The sequence below is a fragment of the Hypomesus transpacificus genome, unplaced genomic scaffold (genome assembly GCF_021917145.1).
Source record: "Hypomesus transpacificus isolate Combined female unplaced genomic scaffold, fHypTra1 scaffold_107, whole genome shotgun sequence".
Lineage (NCBI taxonomy): Eukaryota > Metazoa > Chordata > Actinopteri > Osmeriformes > Osmeridae > Hypomesus > Hypomesus transpacificus.
Window position 1 is genome coordinate 387,932 of NW_025813698.1, and position 19,269 is coordinate 407,200.

Sequence of the window (19,269 nt, forward strand, 5' to 3'; positions counted from 1 at the left end):
GAAGAATCGTTTTAGCCTCTTTTATGAGTGCCAACTAGGTCTTTGTATTAAGGCCTGCTTTGGGCAGTTTGAGTCTGTGTTGTGTCTTAGACACAGGCTGCTGTATCTGACTGACTAGACCAACAGAACCAGGTCTACTGAAAAAAGCATTGAATTTTAACAACATTTTGAGAACAACATTTTGAGATGTGAGATTTTCAGACATGAACAGTGGAGGATGATGATCGTATGACAGGGTCCTGGGACATTTTGCACCATAACATTTAGATGTACTTTTTAAATGAAGCATAAAATGATTATGCTTAGTATGTTAGCCCTTGTGAATGATGTGAATGATAGGTTTTACCAAATACAGTATGTACCTGAATAGCAAGAGAATTGTGATTTTAAACCTCAGGGTATGAATAGAAAAAACGTTATTTTGTAGCAAAAACTTATTGGGTACCCCTCACTTAAACTGCCTGTTTTATGTTTTGTAAATCTGCTTTGAACTCCCCTGAGACAAAGGGAGACTGAAACATTGCGATTTAATGGTTTCTGGCGCCCTCTGTTGAACTTCATGCAACACTGAATTTTCAATTTTCAATAATCTATCAACAACAGTAAGTTTGTAGGACTTTTTATGGCTATAAGAAAATTGGAAATGTTTTCAATTTCACAACCTTTTATGTAACTTGTTCCAGTGTGGTCTATGTTCTGGGGTACCCAATTCAAATTGTTTTGAATTTAGAAAACACCACTTACACTCATCTCTTTATTTTTCTTTTTTTTGTCTGTGTGATCATATATAATGTTAATGTCCCACGTTTTAATTTGAGTTGCAATGGTTATTTTTTATGTTGGAGATGTCAATACTTGTGTATCTGTGTGCTTTGAAACTTTGTTATCAGGGTGCCTCCATATTAGCACTTTACAATCTCATAGGCAATCCCTTGCTTTAGTCTGAAAAAGGCTTTAGCCATACCATGATCATTGTGAGCATCAGTCAGCTTAAAGCTAGTATTTAATTAGATGGTACGTTGCAAATACAATGAACAGATTTGATCAAATCAGTTACTTTACACGCGATTCAGTCTGTATTGATATTCTTGAATGTTCCTTTAATAGATTTGTTTGTGGAGGAAAAAAAAACTTCTTTTAACAAAAAAATAAACATCAAGGTCAAACTTTCACATAAAAAAGTGCTTTTGCACAAATCTGATTTGGATTTAATGTAGTCAACGTAATGATTAGCTCAATGAGCAGAACACTGACATATCCAGTTTCTAGCATTGTGCTGATTACGTTGCTCTATTGGACAAATGTATAAAAAGAAAGAAAATACAATCTATTACTTCGAGTGGGTATGTGACAGAGAGAAGCAGCTTAATGATAACAGACAATCTCAAATGTACCTAAAATACCATAGTACCTCTTGTTGAAATCGGAGAACGAAAGCAATGTCATTTTACTTTTAGAGTAAATCACTACAACAGTCAGAAGCATCCAATTTACAGTTTGGAAATTGCCTTGGGAACACTAAAAAGAATGTTAACTCTTTAGTAGTGATGTCTAACATGCTAGCATTTAACTCTGACTACAAAGCAGAGATGGAGTCAAGACCAGAAACCAAGTTCTAGGTCCCCGATCCAAAACTTGGAACCCCAGCCTAATAAATCCAAGATGGGTCGAAATCACGAAACAGAAAAACTGTTCTGACACAACAACAAAAAAGAGACCATATATTGTTTCTTATACATTAGAAAAGGAGGAAGACATTGACAATGTATTGTTTTCTTAGCTGTGAAACGCTTCATGGCGAAACAACTTCAGAACAGGAAATTAAGTACAGCAAAACCAACACAGATTTCAACACAGACCACATGGTCTCATGAACATGAGACTAATACTCCATCTCTCTTTTACAAAGCTTTAAGTGTTATAGGAGATAGGACAGAATGGAATGCCATCATGGGTTAAATATAATACTAGTCAGTGCCATTCAGTGTTAAAGACAACGTTAGGAAACAGCTTGCTTGTTCCTGCCTTACCTATAATATTGCTTTAATAGAGACACATGAAAGATATGCCATAATGTTCTGTTTATTCTCTGTTTATCTCCTCAATGTTGTGCCAAGTTAAATAGTTATGTGTATGTCAAGTACTGTAAAATGCCTTATATGTTTAAGAGCCTGAAGAAAAAAAATCAAGAATACCTTCCAAAAACAACTATTTAACACTCCAATGTTTGTCCATTATATTTCCTAGATTTTATCTTTTAAGCCAAAAGTCTTTGGAATCCAGGTTGTTGTCAAAATACCAATAAATTAAAAAAAGTTAAACCTCTTGTATACATATGGTTCTCTCTTACCTTGTCTTAGTCTAATATACAAAAAAAACTGAAACATCTTTAAATATGAAAAAGTTAGCAGTAATATGTTTAAAATGTCATATATTTTTTTTTGAGGTACCTTAAATGTAGTAAGTGTTAAAAAAAAGTATCACATTTAACTAGCAAGCAAATGTCGGTTGGTAAATCTAGGCCAAGACTATATTGCTTTCAGCAGTAGCTTCGGTCAAGTTTCTTCAGCGCTCCAGTGCAGGCGGGCGGTTTTCCTCCCTTTTGAAACAAGAGAAAATTTGTATGTACTTATCACTGTTTAAAAATTGAAGCGTCATTAATCCCCTCATCTACTCACCTTGTATAGGTTGCAAACCAGATTGAAAAGTGATGACATCGCCTTGTCCTGAAACTCAACAGTGTATTCCTGCAGGTTGACAAAATAACCAAATATTATTATTGTTGCCTGGTAGCTATGCAGACCATCCCTGACTCCCTCAAAATGCTATTAAATTGATGTAAGACTTCAAATGCTGACTGTAGCGGTTTGCCACTAATGATGCGTCTACATGTACAGTGAGCTATACAGAATACACAAACACTAATCGTCTGTTTTACCCCATTGAATGTGACCCAAGGCACGTGTGTGTGGGCAGGGTTGAGAGCTCTGGTCGTCAAGGCGTTCTCATACATCAGCTTGTGGCCCAGCTCTCCCTTCACACAGGATGTGACGTCGTTCCACGCCATTGAGGGGGCGTGCAGTTGCAGACACTGGTTCAGACGTCAACAAAAAGGTACTGATTACAACACCTTACACTTGATGACAATGCTTTTGAACGCTACTAACAAACTAGACACATGCCGTGTCCCTGGTTGTTCAAGGCCTGCTCTGAGTGCCACATTTAGTTTCACAGAGATAGAACCCAGGCTGCCAACCAATCTCTTAATTCAAAAAATGAAATATTTTCAATAATTACGCGTTAAGACGGATAATAAACGGAGCATATTATCTTGCGGTACTCACAGGCTGGGCGGCTCTGAGAACATCTGCAGAAGACTCCATGCAGTAAATGACAGGAAAGGCAGAGTGACCAGCTAAATGTAGAATACAGGACTAGATGGAGAAAATGTAAGGATCAATCCTTTCTTTTGTATTGTCTACTTTTTACGGAAGTAGATATATGTAGCCTGCTGGACCTGGGTCGGTTATATTGTAGGTTATGAAAGGACTTGTGTACTGTATATGAGGTCACATTTTGCAACGTCAAATATATGGGAAAAGCACCTGAATCATGTTGCTGTCACACTCTGGTTCTCCATGTTGACAGGTGAAAGGGGCACTTCCTGTTGGAATCCCCTATGGGCAAAAGCAAAACTGTGATCATGAGAACAAGATGGCTTCCTCTTCCAACTAAAAGGTACAATATTTATCAATTGTAAATACTAAAGCTAATGCTAAACAGCTGTCTGCATCTAATACATGTTATACATTGACATCAAATCCAGTGAAATACATTATTGCTCTCCCTTAACTCGTGGCCCACCTCTGCGTTGACATAGGGGACAAGCTTGACCTCCATGATGTCTTGGAGCATAGTCCAGGTAGGATAGAGCTGATGGCTGATGAAGGTTCTGCATCCTGGGCACAAGCTCTCATAGTACAGGGTCACCTCAACTGGAGGAACGGCCGGGTTGGGCTTGGTGGCATTCAGCTCAAGACACTGCTTCTGAACCTTAAAGGAATCAATGTGAGGGGTTTGAAAGTCATGATGGAGGGGAGGTTGAGAGGCTTGTCCTTGATTGTCCGTAGGCAACCCAAGCTGAATATGGTTTATTTTGTTACTAGAGTAGTGTTGGTTTTGGGGGTAAACTGAATCAATAGTTGTAGATTTGCTGCCAAACCGTCTGACCTGTTTCCCTCCCCCACCAACTGGAAAGAAATTCTCATCACATGCCTGCCGGAAATATAAGACCTCGGGTGTCTTAATTTCAAAAGCATGATCCTTATTCTAAAGTAGACAACAGTGTCTTTGAAGAAGAACTGAACTGAAGCTTGTAGCTGCCTTGTAAATCCCACAGTGCTGGAAGTCAAATCCACATTATGAAATGAATTATTTTAGGATAGGATGAAAAAGTGAGTTAGAACTCGTCTTTTGTTAAACAATGACACCTTGTGCTCTACTCCACAACATAAATTAACCTTCATGCGCATCTTAAACATTTTAAGTTTAGCCTTGGATATAGTTCCCATGAATGTATGAATCTCTTTACATGTATTTATTTATTTACTTCAAGAGCTGTTGATTGTACTTAATAAAGGTCCCGGGGTATACATTCTTATCACTGCATTTTAATTTGAATAACAGAATAACACTTACCTTGCATTCTATTGCAATTTCCAAAGACCGGCACCATTGCGACGGAGGATAACTACAAGACGGCTTAGGCTTTGACTTTCCATTACATTTGTGTACAATTGTACAGATTGCAACTGTGGCAAAAATCGTAGCAAATTTCATCTTTGCTTTTTTGACGCTAGCAAATGATTGTGACAGAACCTGAACCCAGCCAGAGTTGTAATAACGGACTTGGCAGATATGCTCCTCCTCCCTTTGACTGTTCCTTGAGCGCTTTTAATACAGCAATTATCGAATTAGTTCAACCAGGAAATGCTTGCTACTAAGCGCACTTCACAATTCACCCAGACATTGTACCCGCTTAAGTTCAATAATTACATTAATCGGTATTCTTAATACTTGAGATAATCGTCCGCAGGGACAAGACAAAATCAGACAAACTGTTATGACATTTATTCTTGTGCAAAATGAAATCAACATTTACATCTCTTCTCCAGCAGAGATCAGTCAAAGAACTTCATACCAACATATGTGGACTGTTGTACTAGCCAGCCAGGGGCATGTCAAAACCTAGCAGAAAAATAGTTTCTCAAAGACTTTTAAGGGAATCTTGACTTATTTGCAGTTCAAACAAGTTTCTGCAAAATGTTTACTTTTACTGTATAATGTAGATGGCTGTATTTGCTAGTTGTGTATTTTTGTTTGCACAAACAAGAAAGCTAACTAAACACAGTAGTCCTACAAACAAGTAAAAAGAAAAAATCTTAATGAAACAATACAAGTTTCATTTCACATAACTTTTACTGAAGTAATCAAACAGTTGTTTTTTGATTTGGTTATTTAGAGACCAAATCTAAACGCAAGGGAAAAAATGTATTCAAGGTATTTGAGTTATAAACAGACAACAAAATATGAACATAGAAGTTAAAACAGCCTTTTATAAAAGCAAATTTCATACAGGATCTCTGCCATCTCTTATTATCATCATCATCATTTGTTGTGTTACTGTGGCAGGTCTGATCATAGATGTGTTTCATGCCAAATCTAGCACCGCACTGTCATACAGTCACTAGCTTATTTCTGTGAATACAGGAACCTATAAAATGTCACTATTAACCACTCACACACACTCTAAAACAGAAAAAAAAATCCACAGCATAATCATACAGATTATCAGATTTTTTTTAAATCTCAGATATAGGTCCAAGCCACAGAAAGACCATAAAATATTTGAAAACGTCACAATTTTCATCTACTCTGCTTTCTGGTCTAAGACTGTCTAAACTTTGGTCACTGTCTTACACTGCATGTACAGTAGATGTGCCTTTCTTTTTTACAGTACTTTCATATACACTGTATCAAGGCGTATAGTCAGACTATTCAAATCTGAAGTCTAGTCAAATCTGGAGTAGCCTCAACACAGTAACTAGTATTATAGTGTCAATCGAAGTAGACACTTTTGCTACCTAACAGGATGCATAATATTCCCACATTTTAAGTTTTGAATTTGAGCAAAATTTCATCAAACCATGCGTGTTAGGAAAATACATCACTGCCAAAACGCTTTATACTGACATCTGCATCAATGTAACAAAATCTCAATTTCCTGCACCAAAAAGCTTCACATGAAAATAGCATATAGTATCTTCCAATGAAGGGAGATACATTCTGTGCATGTGCTATTGGTTTGACGAGAAAATGTTATTTTTATATTGAAACATGTTCTCCTCAGTATTCGACAATGCATTTCTAGCTACTCGAAAACACCGAAGAAATATTGATTTCAGCACGAATTTCTTCACTGCCTTGAAAAAAGCTCTGTATAGGATCATCATCTTCATAAACTGCTCCATGTTCATGACTACACAGTTTGTCAAGTGTTGATTTCAAGTATACTTATAGTATCATGCACCCATTAACCAACACACACACACATAACCCAGAGACAAAATGGTGTAATAAACTACACTGTGTGTATAGCAGGCTTATCCAATAACATTCCTGCCTTGGGCTACACCATCTTACCTCACGATCCACACAGCTACAAAATGTAGAAGAATACATTTGTTATGGGGAACGTGATCTATCAATCATTCAAACACACACTAAGGCAATCTAAGGGACAACAGGACCCCCTCCATCCAAATTGTGCACACAGTGCTGCGGGTCTGTGCTACTGTACCACTCCTATAAAGTTCTCCCGCAGCCCTGTGTTATAGAGGAGAGGACTCGAGGTGCTGAACGAACCAGCTTTCTGAATCTGAATCTGAATTCTGATTCTGATTCAGAAAGCTGGCTCGTTGATCTCTGGTGCATTAGGGAGGGGGAAAAGACAATTGAAGTGACTGGATAGGATTAAAAGGCACTTGTGTTAACCTACAAAGAAAATGGCCATGCCCAGAACATTCAAAGTTTACCAACTTAAATAAAATGATCAAGATCCCTGATCTTATAGTTGTGGCTCATATAAGGGGTGTTATTTAGTTATTTATGTCTACATCAGTTACTATACTTGGGTTCCAACACTGTACAGTTATGGCAACATGAGGGAAAACTGAACCACGTACAGTCAAAAGGGTACCAACCCGCTCATCCAGTCAACCCAAGGTTGAAATCACACACTAGCAGGTTGTATCTTGAGATCCTCCTATGACCCAGCAAAAGTGTTGCAGTTCCGGTTCCAGCAAGTGTGGTTGCCTCGCAGTCGCCTGTCGCCATGGCTTCACGCCAATTCAGATTCATCTGGGTTGCTGGCTGAGGACTGGCCAGGCCAGGTTCACGTTCAGCTGGTCGTTGTGCTGGACCAGGGAGGTGTGTCTGTAGTGCAGGACCAGGTCTCTCAGCGAGGAGTACAAGTTGTAGGGCTCAGCGAAGCCATAGCCTTTTGAGGTCTTGAAAATCACACAGTGCTTGATGTCCCCGTCCACTCTGCATGGGAGTTAAACAGAGAAACTCAAGTCAAAAGCTATTCAACATCAAGTTAGGCCTTTACCTTGTTAATTACCGATAATTAACGGTTAAATTACCGTTAATTATTAAAAGTAACAATTGATCAATCAATAACAAAATCCCGCTAATTTACGGTTCAGGCAATACACAAATCTACATCTCTCAAATCGATTCATCAACAAAAAAAGGAATGACACAAATCAAAATGGTTCCCGTGGCGACACTCACACCACAGAGCAGGCGAACGATCCCTTCTGCGTCTGGCTGCCTCGGATGAGGAAGGTGCCGTCACACCGGCCCCTAAGCAGATCCTCCGCCTGGCCGCGCTTTATGTCGCCCACGTACCAGGTGCACTCGTCCTGGTGGGCAACCTCCTCTTCATCGGCCAGGGAATACGGGCTAGAGGGGGGGAGGGGAGGGGGGGGGTTAGTGTGAGGAGGAGACAAGACACGGTAAAGAAGACAGATCAGTGTGAGTGGAAGAGGAGATCTGTGGGTCTGAGGAAACCACAGTCTCAGGGAGTCCTCAGACAAATTGTTGGCTCTGATTTGTATTTAACGAACGTTAGATTCAAGTAAGGTTCGAGCTCAGTTGACGGTACTCACTCTTCCACTTCACTTCTGATCCCCAGCCACTCGTTAATCTGCTTCTGCCTGGTGCCCTTCTGGGTGAGCCATCTAAAAACACAGACAGCAGGAGATTAGTTTGGAAAACCATCGAGTCCGTGGTGTTTGGTGTGTTTTGCGTGCTTGCTTACACCAGGTACTGGTCTCGGATCTTCCTGAGCTGCATGAGGTCAGGTTTGAGGCTGTTCATCTTCTTGTCGATCTCCCTGTTGTCCGAAGCCTGTCTCTTCAGATCCTGCTCGAGCCTTCTCTTACTGTCGTGGATCTCATCCACACGTGACTTCAACTTTTCTGCGTTACTTTGGATTCTACAGGGTTGAAAAACAACACCGGATGTTTCAAATCGTCCTTTTGCTTGTCTGCATTTGGTTGTGTGACAAAATCAAAAAGATTCATTGGCATACCTCTCAACCTCTTTGTCGTTGCCTTCTCTATGGAACTTGTCGATGTACACCTGGCTATAATGCTCCTGGGTCTGGCATTGCTCTTCAAAGATCTTGATGGTCTCGTTGAAGGCCTCGATAGCTGTCCGCTTCATCTGCAGCTCCTGGAGAGCATGAGGTTACAAAACGGTCAACACAATTTCAACAACAAAAGGATACATCGTGTCTGAAAAAGTGAACTGAATTAAAGTTCCTTTTTTTAGTATTATTCTTGTTTCTATACTATTGAATATTGTACTTCCTTCTTGAAAATATGTGTACTTCTTTCTGTGGTTCTGTGGTCGAGGTTAGTGATTGTGAAAGACTAAATGCACACAGAAACAAACTCCTGTTAAGCAACTTTGCTGCATCTTCGCCAACACACTGCTTATAGTATTACAGGCAAACTACACATAGCTCATTCAAAACAATCAGCCTGCCTCAAACCTCAGCTTTGTCCCGAGGCTAAATCACTAGATAATACCCTAGTTATCTCTGCACTGCAAACCTCTACCTACAAAACCTTTGTCTGCTAATCGCCAGACCAGACAAGGGCAGGGATGGTACTGTGTTGTGTTACGTGCTGTATCTTGATGGGGATCGACTTGGGAGGTCCATGCCTGGCCCTGTTGCTACCTGGGAAGTATGAGTGTATTCCTTGTAGAGGGCATCGTATTCTCTACTCTTCTCCTGGTACTGGTCATGGTAGATCTTCAACTGTTCACCTACTGCGTCGACGCTGTCCTCTTTCACAACCTGGTCCTGGCACGGAGAAAAGGAACGACACGCCTCAAGCAAACTGAAGTCCTTCTAGATTCTAGTGTTCAGGAAGTATTTCAACCATTCCAAGTTGTGGAAAAAAAAACCTTTTCACAAATACACACCAATGACTTTTTCCCTGTTATCATGAGGTGTCATGACAACAACACCAATAATTGAAGGATTTCGTCAGCCTACCTGCTGGTATTTGGATATGGGGTAGAGGAGCCGTGTGTCTAGTTTGGGGTTGTACTGGGCCAGGGACTCGTGGTGGTAGTGTTGGATTAGCTCCACCACTGAGCTGAAGTCCAGGGGCTCAGAGAAGCCGTACTGGCCCCCTCGGTGGAAGATCTTGATCAGCTTATTGTTACCTCCTTTCCTAGAAGAAGCCGTGGATATTGAGCAAGGTGAGATGACTAAACTACTGCAAAGACCTCAAACGCTAAATAACGCCTTGGATAATACGTTTCTGGCAATATTTACAAAATTATTTCATGCCAATAACGCTTTTTCTTTTTTTTTTATGACAGCCATGCGGAAAATGCTACCAATGCCTCTCAACACATTACTTGTCTTCAATAACATGCTCTGTAATTTGAGAGTAGATCAACAATAAAACTAATGACTGACATTTATGAGTACCCCATGCTTCTGAGACAAGTCTGACCTGACTGCTTGGTCCGCACATCACTCGAGACGTATGACGCAAGAGCATTAGTCAAGAGACAGAACGTCCTCGTTTGAAAAATACAGCATTTTAAACTCTAGAAAACCCAACCGTCTCTTCTGGGTGTTCCTATCACAGCTTGTTAAGATGGCGGCTCTCATTTCTCTTACCTCAGAGTGAGAGTGTATTCTCTTTGCACCTTGCTGGAAGCATCTCGGACCAGGAACGTGCCGTCGGGAGAGTCACGCATCTTTTCATTCACTTCCTCTCTGGAAAAAGCAAACGTACCATTGTTTTTTCCTCTTCAAAATAAAACATCTGAATTCCATTTGTCGAACATGCAACCATACTTTCGTAGAAACATGAAGATGTTTTCAATCATTAGGTAAATATTGTATAATATGTGGTCACAGGAAAAATGTAAGGGCTTTCTACCTGGAGATGTCCCCCCAGTACCATTCTGCGTCACCTAACAACCCCACTTCCTCATTAGCTAGCTTCCCCCCGTCGTCATTGGCGGTCGAAAGTGCAACAGCTCTGCTCTTTGAGGGTTTGGGCGGAAGCGCTATCAATAAAAGTGCAACAACAAAAAAAACAATCAACCCAGAGGTTCATACACTTTAGATATCGTAAAAAAAAAAAAAAACGATTTGTGTATCGTTATGGTAGAAAAAGTGCTGCAATGTAAATGCAGTCCATGACATATCTACAGCATGTCTGGAGGTAGAGGTTAAGACGAGGGGATGGTACTGTAGTGCATCATAAAACATGCTGCAGCGGGCCCCTACCTGGAGGCTTCTGTTCTTCCGGCTCCCAGCTCCTTACTAACAGCAGTCTCTCCAAAACCTGAGCAAATATCTGACCATCCTTCTCTGACCTAGCAGGCCAACAATACAGATTCATGATTTGGGAAACTTTACTGTCAAATAATAGTTAATTTGTATTTCTAATGTGATCTTTTTACAGCAAGAAAACATTTCCACTAAGAGAAACTCAACCACAAAAAAAGCCAATCACATTAATGTTTTATAATGCAGTCTCTACAGTTTAGCCAGGAAAATAATTGAAAACCAACATTCGGCTGAACCTGGAGCTCTATAACCTTGAACGAAATGGTGAGCTCTTAAAAGGAGGATGGTGGACTGACCCTGAGGGAGGCTGGTGGGGCAGGAGCAGGGGGCCGAAGAGGAGCCCCAGAGCATGGCGGTCCAGGCCGCTGTGAGCCGAGCTCTGGGCCACCCTCTCCAGGTGTCTCAGGAGGTACTGCAGCGTGACACTGTTCTGGGGAGGAACTGCAGGCGGCCCCAGGGCCTTCACCAAGCGCTTGTCCGTCTCCTCTACAGACAGCTCTGTGGAACCACAATTGTGAGAATAGAGTCATAACACATATATTTTATTTTTTCATACAAAAAAGCTTGCTCCGTATGTCCTGAGCAGGCCAAACGTAATACGAGGGCGCAGAATTCCGATGAAAAACTGCAGATTTTCAAATGGAATGCATTGGTCTGAGGCAAAATGTAAATACACTTCTCAACACATTGTCTCTATTCGTTCTTAATGTTTAACATGTAAACAGAGCCCATTGCCACCAGTGTAGGTAGGTTTGTGATAGCAATCAAAGGAAGTCTGAAAACCCTGAAACTGATACAGAAATGTTCACGTTAGACTAGCTACTGTAGCCAATATTAAATATTAAAACTTTAGCCAAAAATGCAGAGATTCGAAGAATTGACACGGAAACACTTATCAACCAAAATTTCAGCAATAGACAGGACCAGGGAGCCTTCAGGTGATCTTTAAGAGGATGGATCAATACGTTTTTGACACAATCTGTCAACATTCAATCGACCATATTCAGCGTCTTCGATCGCTCCGACATAGGAACAGGAAGGTTAGCAGAATTCCTCATGTTTGTCAGTCTGAATAACCGCAGAAAATGTGAAAAAAATCCTGAGTCCTGAGTGACTTTGCATGCATTCACTAAATGGTACCTTTTTCCTCCAGGATGATGGTCTTCAGGATGTCACACACAGACTCCGGTAGGAGAGGGGAGGGCAGGTTCTGCAGGAAGCCCACCAGGGCCTGGAAGAGTGCCTGGCCTTCAAACTGGCCCATCTCAGGCTCCCACAGCTCTGCAAAAGCAACGGTGCAACACACCAAGGTTGTTTGTAAACTCCAGCTTGTGCACTCTGCAGTGTGTGTGTCTCACACTCACTGTGTGCTTATTTCTCTGGGCTAGATATTCAGGGTGTGTTATGTGGCATTGCTCGCGCTTCTCAGACATGCCGTCTGGCAGACACTGTTCAGACTAGTTCTGTGACAGGTGACACTGTCTGAGTTCCTGAAATACTGCCCGTGCTCCCTGAACGCTGCAGCTCAGCCAGGGCTGGGAGCTGCTCACAGCCCTGTCACACCTCAGCAAACAACAGCTGTTTGGAGAGGCTTGCCAGGCCAAAGCTAGTTCCCTGAACAAACTTGTAGAGAGGTTGTGTGTGTGTGTGTGTGTGTGTGTGTGGGGGGGGGGGGGGGGGGGGGGGGGGCATCCAAGGGTAGAGAGGAGATAATCTGTCTGGGGCATGTTTACGTATGTGCACACGCATGTGCGTGTATACATGCGGGCCTATCGAGAGAGACGGTGTCTGTGGTGCGTGTGCTTGCGTGCGAGAATAGCGAGGAGAGACTGTTTCTGTCTGGGGCCTGTGTGTGTGTCAATGTAAAGGCTTGCCCTAAACTCTGTCTGGGGGACCACATGATACAAGATGCTTTAAATGACGGTGGAGAGCCATCGAATGGTGTCCCCCTCAGCCAGATGGCCATTCGAGATGATGATACTGTACCGATAAAGCTATTGAACGACCGTCTTCAATAACAAAGTACTCCCTTTATCCACCAGGCAAGACTAGCAGTACATTACATTTATACTCATGAAGCAGGCCATGCCCAGAATAGGCCAGATGAAAGCACTTTATTGCTTTTTCCATTGGTGCAAAACTCCTAAAGGCTGTTCTCAGGACAGAGAGTCAAAGAGGAACTAGACAATGAGGAGCACAGTCCATTCAGCCCACATAAGAGAGACTGTCTTTAGGGGGGTGAGCCCAGCTGAGTTGAGTCTCTAGGGGTGGCCTATTTTCCCCCCGTACACAAACAAAGGCTGTGTTACCGCTCTCATGTCGAAACAGAGCACAAATGGAGCATGCAGAGGATCCTAGCAGAGGGGGAATCACAAGGGCAGCATGGGGACCCTGTGAGTTATGTGCTGGATCTTCACTCCACTGATAGGATAGGCTATAGCTGAGAAATCTTTTTGATGGTTGCAGAATTCAGTGAGAAAACTTGTATGGTAAATAAGACTTAAAAATGGCCATGTTTAGTGCCCTTGTTTATCCTGTGCATTTTGTAACAAATAAATAATGATGAGACAGATAAATGCTCTCACAGTCACTGAAGTCAAGTCATTATGCATGGTTGTGGTGAGTCTAATGTATGCCTCAACCCTGACTACCAGACGGTTACGAGCTTGCTTTGCATGGATTGGCTATAAATCCTAATGCATGTCTGCACAAACATACATCCATCATACATTTTCAGCATCAAAGACAAAGCATTCCTTGCACTAGAAATGGTGAGCATAAAAGGACTTACCAGTGTTCAGGTCAGGCCTGTGACTGCCTGCAGCCAAGGAGCCAGACATGCTGCATAGTGTCGCACTCTCCAAACCTGAGGTGCATACACAAAACACACACACACTAAAAACTCCTCAAATTGTCATTTTCTCTCTTGGCATGCCTGGGCTAGTGGGTTGGTAACATATAGAAACATCCAGAACACAGAAATGGGGGCTGAAAATACAGTTGGGAGACACCACCGCCGACGGCAGCCATGCAGAGTGTTTGAACGCAGACCTGGTCTTCCACATGCTACCAGGGGGCCCAACAGCTCCTCTTAGGAGTGTTAAGACTGAAGGGCCAAGTCTAGACAGCCAGGAGAGGAGGTTGACTGACTGGTATTCAGCAGAACTGTGGAGGGAGGGAGGGAGGGAGGGAGGGAGGGAGGGAGGGAGGGAGGGAGGGAGGGAGGGAGGGAGGGAGGGAGGGAGGGAGGGAGGGAGGGAGGGACGGCTCCACCTAAATCTGAGTACTTGTCAATGGCTCTAAACTTGATGGAATAGACCAATGCAAATAAGCAGGAATGCTTTCATGCATGTCTGTACTGCACTTTACCACCACAAAAACGCTTACCTTTCCTGTCAATGGCCTCTACCAACCTTCCCATAGCAGGGGGTGTATTTTCTGTCGGGCACCTGAGGTTTTGTTCACAACCTGAAGTTCCTGGAATGCATAATGAGAAATTGTTTCAAAAATTGTCTTTGCAATCTTATCAGATAAGCTAAAAGATAAAACCCAGTTGAACATTTGACACTTTGCATGGTATGAGTAATTACTGTTGCAGTAGCACGCAGATGGATGCATCTTTGCAGCACGCAAGTCCCTTAACTTGTCTCACTCAAACCAAAACGGAACGGCTTACAAACACTGAAACTTTCCACTCGATTCTCCTCTGCCGTTTCTCTTTCCCCCCCCCTCCTCCTCCACTCCTCTCAACAGCAGGCCCCATTTTGCCACAGCCCTTAGCGTGAGGAAGGTTTAGCTAGCGCCTCGGAGCAGCACAATGAAGGGTTTAAGAAAAAACCCTGAACAGGCAAAACGTTGCGGTGGCGCGGTGCCAACGCTCCCCTTTTCAGGCGGAGCTGCGGAGGCTGGAGCTTGGCACCGGGATCCTCCCTGGCAGAGCCGCGCTAAACCGCGTCCGATTATTAATTTTGGAGTTCACACGAAGTGCTCAGTCAGCACATTCCTTCTCCGCGTCGCACATTGAAACATGGAAACTCTGCTCCTGCCTTCTCCACTTCCCTCACTCTTTCTGTCTCCCTCCACCGCACAGTTTACCATTCTCCCCTCAACCTTTTCTTCCCTTTATTTTTCACCCCCTTGAAACAACCTGGGTCTATCTGTCGTATCAACAGTGCAGGAAAGCAAGTCACGGTAGGTTTATTTCACAAATGCAACACATTGTGCAACACGTGATAAAATGAGCCAAAGCTCGTCTAGCTTTGTCTAAACACACATGCTCACCAAGTTTTCTGAAGGGTTTTAATCCAGAGAAAATGTTTTGTTCTAAGTACTCGGCTAATAAACGCCCTCTAAATCAATGACCCATTTGAGAAAGTTAATCCTAAAACGTTTGAGCTAAAATAAACTTTGTGCTTTTTTTGGGGGGAAAACATTGTTTAGAAAGTCTTGGTAAAAACAGGATGGAGAGTACAGTTCTTGGAGGAAGTGAATTTGAGGTGAGCAGCTTGGCAAAACATGGGCAGCTGTGGCCACCATCCCATTTCCATCCCTCCAAACGGACCTGTGGTCTGAGTAGGAACTGAACTGACCTCCTCTAGAGGGAATGAATGGAAGGCAAATATTGGAGCAGCGTCACGTGACCCCAGAAGAATGTACGACTTCAGCAGAACGCAAGCTACCTGCCTTCACCAGTCCCCCAGGCCTGGCGTGCCTCCAGAGCTTGGATAGCTTTACAACCACCAAGACGGGAGGGAGGACAGTTGAGAATCAAATAAAGAGATGTAAACTGACTGAAAGAGGGAGGATGGAGTGTGAATGCAGGGAGCAGGACCAGGAAAGACAAGAACCCAAACAAGATTTCTTCACAGGGCCACAACGCTCACAATGTCCATATTCCATAATGGATGGGACACCCTGGTAAACAGTCCAAAATCCCTTCATCAACACGCTCTCCAAAAGTGCTATACAAATAAAAATGTGATTTACCTTGCTGTGCTGGGACAGGCTGGGGCCTGGGTGTCACAGGGAGGGGTCTCTGTTGCCGAGGCTGACTGGGTGACGGGGACATGGTCACAGGTCCCACATATTGAACGTAGGTGCCTGGGAAGTCTCCCATCTGTTGGGTGCGCTTGTTGACCCCCACCATCCAGCCCAGACGCTCCGGGTGCTCATGGTCCCCATCCTTCAGACCCAGGGAGGCCAAGGACGCTTCAGCGACAGTCAGTATGTCCCCGGGTTGGAGGTCAATGTCCTCCTCCCGATCTTTGTTGTAAGGATAAAGCGATCGGAATTGGAAGCCCTCAGCTGCCATGTTGTGCAGACTGGAGATGTTGACCGATGACTCACTGACAAGAGTTGATGAACGACGCGGAGTATCAAGAGTGCTTTTGTGAAGATGGTGGAACACACTTGGGCAATATCAGCTAGGAGGCATGGTTGGCCTGAATGGCAAAAGTTTTTTTTGAAGTCAGAGCTGGCCTGTGTTTGAGAAGCAAAGCACTTTCCTCAATTTAGATCCCCGATTTAGCCAGACTATTGAGCAGAGAGACAACATTGGAAACATTCTCTTCAAAAGAACTGTTCAGAATTCTGATTCCAGCCCTGGCTTGGTTGTTTGCAGTTTCCTTTCAGTGACTGTCACCACCTTGTCGCCACACAAAATCCTTAAAGTAAACTTGTGGCAAGATCTACAAAAGACAGAAACAAAACAGGGATGGTTTTATTCCCCACTCATCAGATCTCATAAAATATAAAAGAGTTCTAGGCGATTTGTCATTGACTACTACTTTAACTAAAATCATTCAAAATCCAACACTTGTCGTAAATCTGTCTACCTTATTGCAATTGAATATAACACAGGGGAATGCACCTCTAATAAATTCAATTTTTGCGTGGTAGGAAACAATACTGGGTAGCCATGCCATGTTAAAGAAACCTAACCTACGTTAACGCTGATCTGACGCCAAAGCTTTGATTCCAGCCTTGGAGAATGATGGATCCTTATCTAATGTGAATCTAATTTCACAGCTGAGGCATGTGATAACCAGGAATCATTTTGGCGAAGAGCAATGTATTGCACAGATCAGTCCAATTGTGAACCTTTCACAATGTGAGGCATTCATGAACCCACTAATCCATGTCCAGTCTTATCGAAGACAACGGTCCATTTAGGATATACTGGATAAGAGATGTGAAGAATAGAGAGAATGTAGGCCAGGAGTATGTACAGCCCATTGAAAATAGTATTTTATGATAAAATCCAAGCATTTAAAATCACCAGCTATTCTAATGACACTGTATAGCTCTGCACCTTCACAACCCCACAAATAACCACTTAGGTCCTCCTGTGTTCGTAGTTTAGAAGCATCTTTTAGATTCTCACAGGCACCAAAATATGGGACACCTCATTTTACCTTCAGTTCGCCTCCATCATTCCACCACGCAGCACAAAACAGAACATACAGGCGTACACACTGTTCCTTTTAGTTACAAAACAAGTGGCACGAGTATCCCTCCCTATGACTATCACTATGATGAAATGATGAAACGTCAATATGGTACGCCAACACTGGGGCAACACTCACCCATCTCTGACCAAACAGGAAACTGTCCTGGCACTGCACAGCAAGCCTGCAATTCAACCGCCTCCACAAACAGCAAAAAGGTGCCAGGATGTGACACGTGGTACTGATATACCCAACCACAGGCCTTAAAGCTCACGCCATCCTTTAGCCCACACCCCTTCAACCCTCCATTTAAAAAGGTCCTCTCCTCATGGTCATCCTCATCTTAAAAACACAACCTTCTGGATGATTCCACCGTGCGCGTAGTTTCCAACTGAAAAGCATGTGTCCCTCCTTCAAAGCAAGTTTTAACAAATGTATCTTAAACATACTGAATATCTAAAAACAAATACATGAAGACTTGCAAAAATGTATTTGAATCCAAAATACAGATCCTGTCATGAAAGAATGGCTTGTCATCAATTCTCCACACTTTACACAAACCTTACTGAGGGGAAAGTCCCAGACGAGGAAAAATCCCCTGTCATAAATAAATAAATTAAGGAGGTCACTGTTGCTATAGAGAAAGATGGGGTTTAGTGGTCTCCTGGAATCCTATTGGCCAATCTGGTCCCATGTGCACAGGAATCACCAGCGTTGCTTTAACAAATCAAGGAAATGTTCTAATATTAGAAAATGTATCTAGGCAGCGTGGGCATCTGACCCCGAACTCCTAATCATTACATTCCACTTCACAAAATAATAAATGGCTTACATGGGGAAAAGAAAAATGCAAAAAGAATGCGTTCCATTTGTACAGCACTTTCAATATTCCATTATGCGGTACATTTTGTTACTTTGTCATATAGATATACATTTTTTTCTCCAAATAAAATGTACAGCCTACAGTAGGTTTGGAGGAGGTGAAATCATCGTCGTTCACCGCTGTATGAATAATAATGTATGTGTCCGTTCTAACTTATTGGACAAGTGAACACAGGTGCTTTGCCACGTGGAATGCACGTCTGCATACACAGGCTTGCCAGGATGGGCAAAAGTTCAGCATCCTGATTCATAACACTTATAGGTACAATCAATACAATTTTAGGTTTAAGAACTTAGTTAAAAATATAGAAAACTCATTTCTGACATTTTCGATGCAAATACTAAAGGCTATCTGTAAGTCGATATATCCACGGTTACTGCATGACAGTTTGTGCAGCAGGCACATAAAACTTTTAAAATGCTCAAGTTTTAACAATACGCCTTATATTCGTTTGCACAAGGTTTGCAGTCCAATGCACAGTGCCGTGCCCCAAACTGAGTCCTCTATTTGAAACTCCCCAAGCCTTCATGACTACCACAGAGCTAGCGATCAAGTTCAATTGCGCTTGGGGGTGTTGAGCAAGCAATAAAATGTGTTTAAAATCTTTAGCTGCACCACAAGTATATAAGAACTATTTCAGTTAAGTTTACAAAACTCACCTGAGGAATGTAGGTATTTGTAATCAAGTCTTTTTTACACAAACTTGGCGTAGTTTCCTGTTGGTCTGTAGTTCGCTGCCTTCCTCCACCTCTCTAAAACAGGGTTTATCGCCAAACTAAACCAGTCGACTCGTTATGGGAGGGGTCTTTCAGAAACAGGGAAAAAAAACTGGTCGACGCACTGCTGTACGGGCTGACGCTAAAATTGAAGTTAGTGTTGTGGGATGAGAAAAGTCACCACATTAACAAAGTAGGTAATGAAAATATATATTTTTTGCTCAAATTTGGTCTTGCAATGCCAAATGCTTTTTCCGTTCAGTGTCAAATTAA

At 42.5% G+C, this 19,269-nt stretch overlaps 2 protein-coding genes across 5 annotated transcripts; both read right to left on the reverse strand.

Moving 5' to 3' along the window:
• Positions 1-757: 757 nt before the first annotated feature.
• si:dkey-197i20.6 (gamma-interferon-inducible lysosomal thiol reductase) lies at positions 758-5,019 on the reverse strand. Its single transcript, XM_047050327.1, has 7 exons — positions 4,699-5,019; positions 3,865-4,053; positions 3,606-3,677; positions 3,345-3,434; positions 2,939-3,091; positions 2,679-2,747; positions 758-2,599 (listed from the first exon to the last, which is right to left on the reverse strand). The coding sequence occupies exons 1-7, from the start codon at positions 4,837-4,839 to the stop codon at positions 2,540-2,542; spliced, it is 774 nt and encodes a 257-aa protein (XP_046906283.1). The 5' UTR covers positions 4,840-5,019; the 3' UTR covers positions 758-2,539.
• A 94-nt stretch (positions 5,020-5,113) lies between these two features.
• On the reverse strand, positions 5,114-19,063 carry pik3r2 (phosphoinositide-3-kinase, regulatory subunit 2 (beta)). Of its 4 annotated transcripts, XM_047050325.1 has the most exons (18): positions 18,940-19,063; positions 17,959-18,114; positions 17,536-17,808; positions 15,938-16,638; positions 14,339-14,428; positions 13,743-13,817; positions 12,092-12,232; positions 11,248-11,449; positions 10,889-10,977; positions 10,536-10,665; positions 10,271-10,369; positions 9,632-9,812; positions 9,311-9,436; positions 8,657-8,799; positions 8,384-8,560; positions 8,232-8,303; positions 7,855-8,025; positions 5,114-7,605 (listed from the first exon to the last, which is right to left on the reverse strand). In XM_047050325.1, exons 4-18 carry the CDS (start codon positions 16,260-16,262, stop codon positions 7,416-7,418), a joined length of 2,211 nt encoding a protein of 736 aa, XP_046906281.1. In that variant the 5' UTR covers positions 16,263-16,638; positions 17,536-17,808; positions 17,959-18,114; positions 18,940-19,063; the 3' UTR covers positions 5,114-7,415. The 4 variants fall into 4 exon arrangements, with proteins under 4 accessions (XP_046906281.1, XP_046906280.1, XP_046906279.1 ...); XM_047050324.1 differs by having other exon boundaries at positions 17,536-18,114; XM_047050323.1 differs by lacking the exons at positions 17,536-17,808; positions 17,959-18,114.
• Between the last annotated feature and the right edge of the window lie 206 nt (positions 19,064-19,269).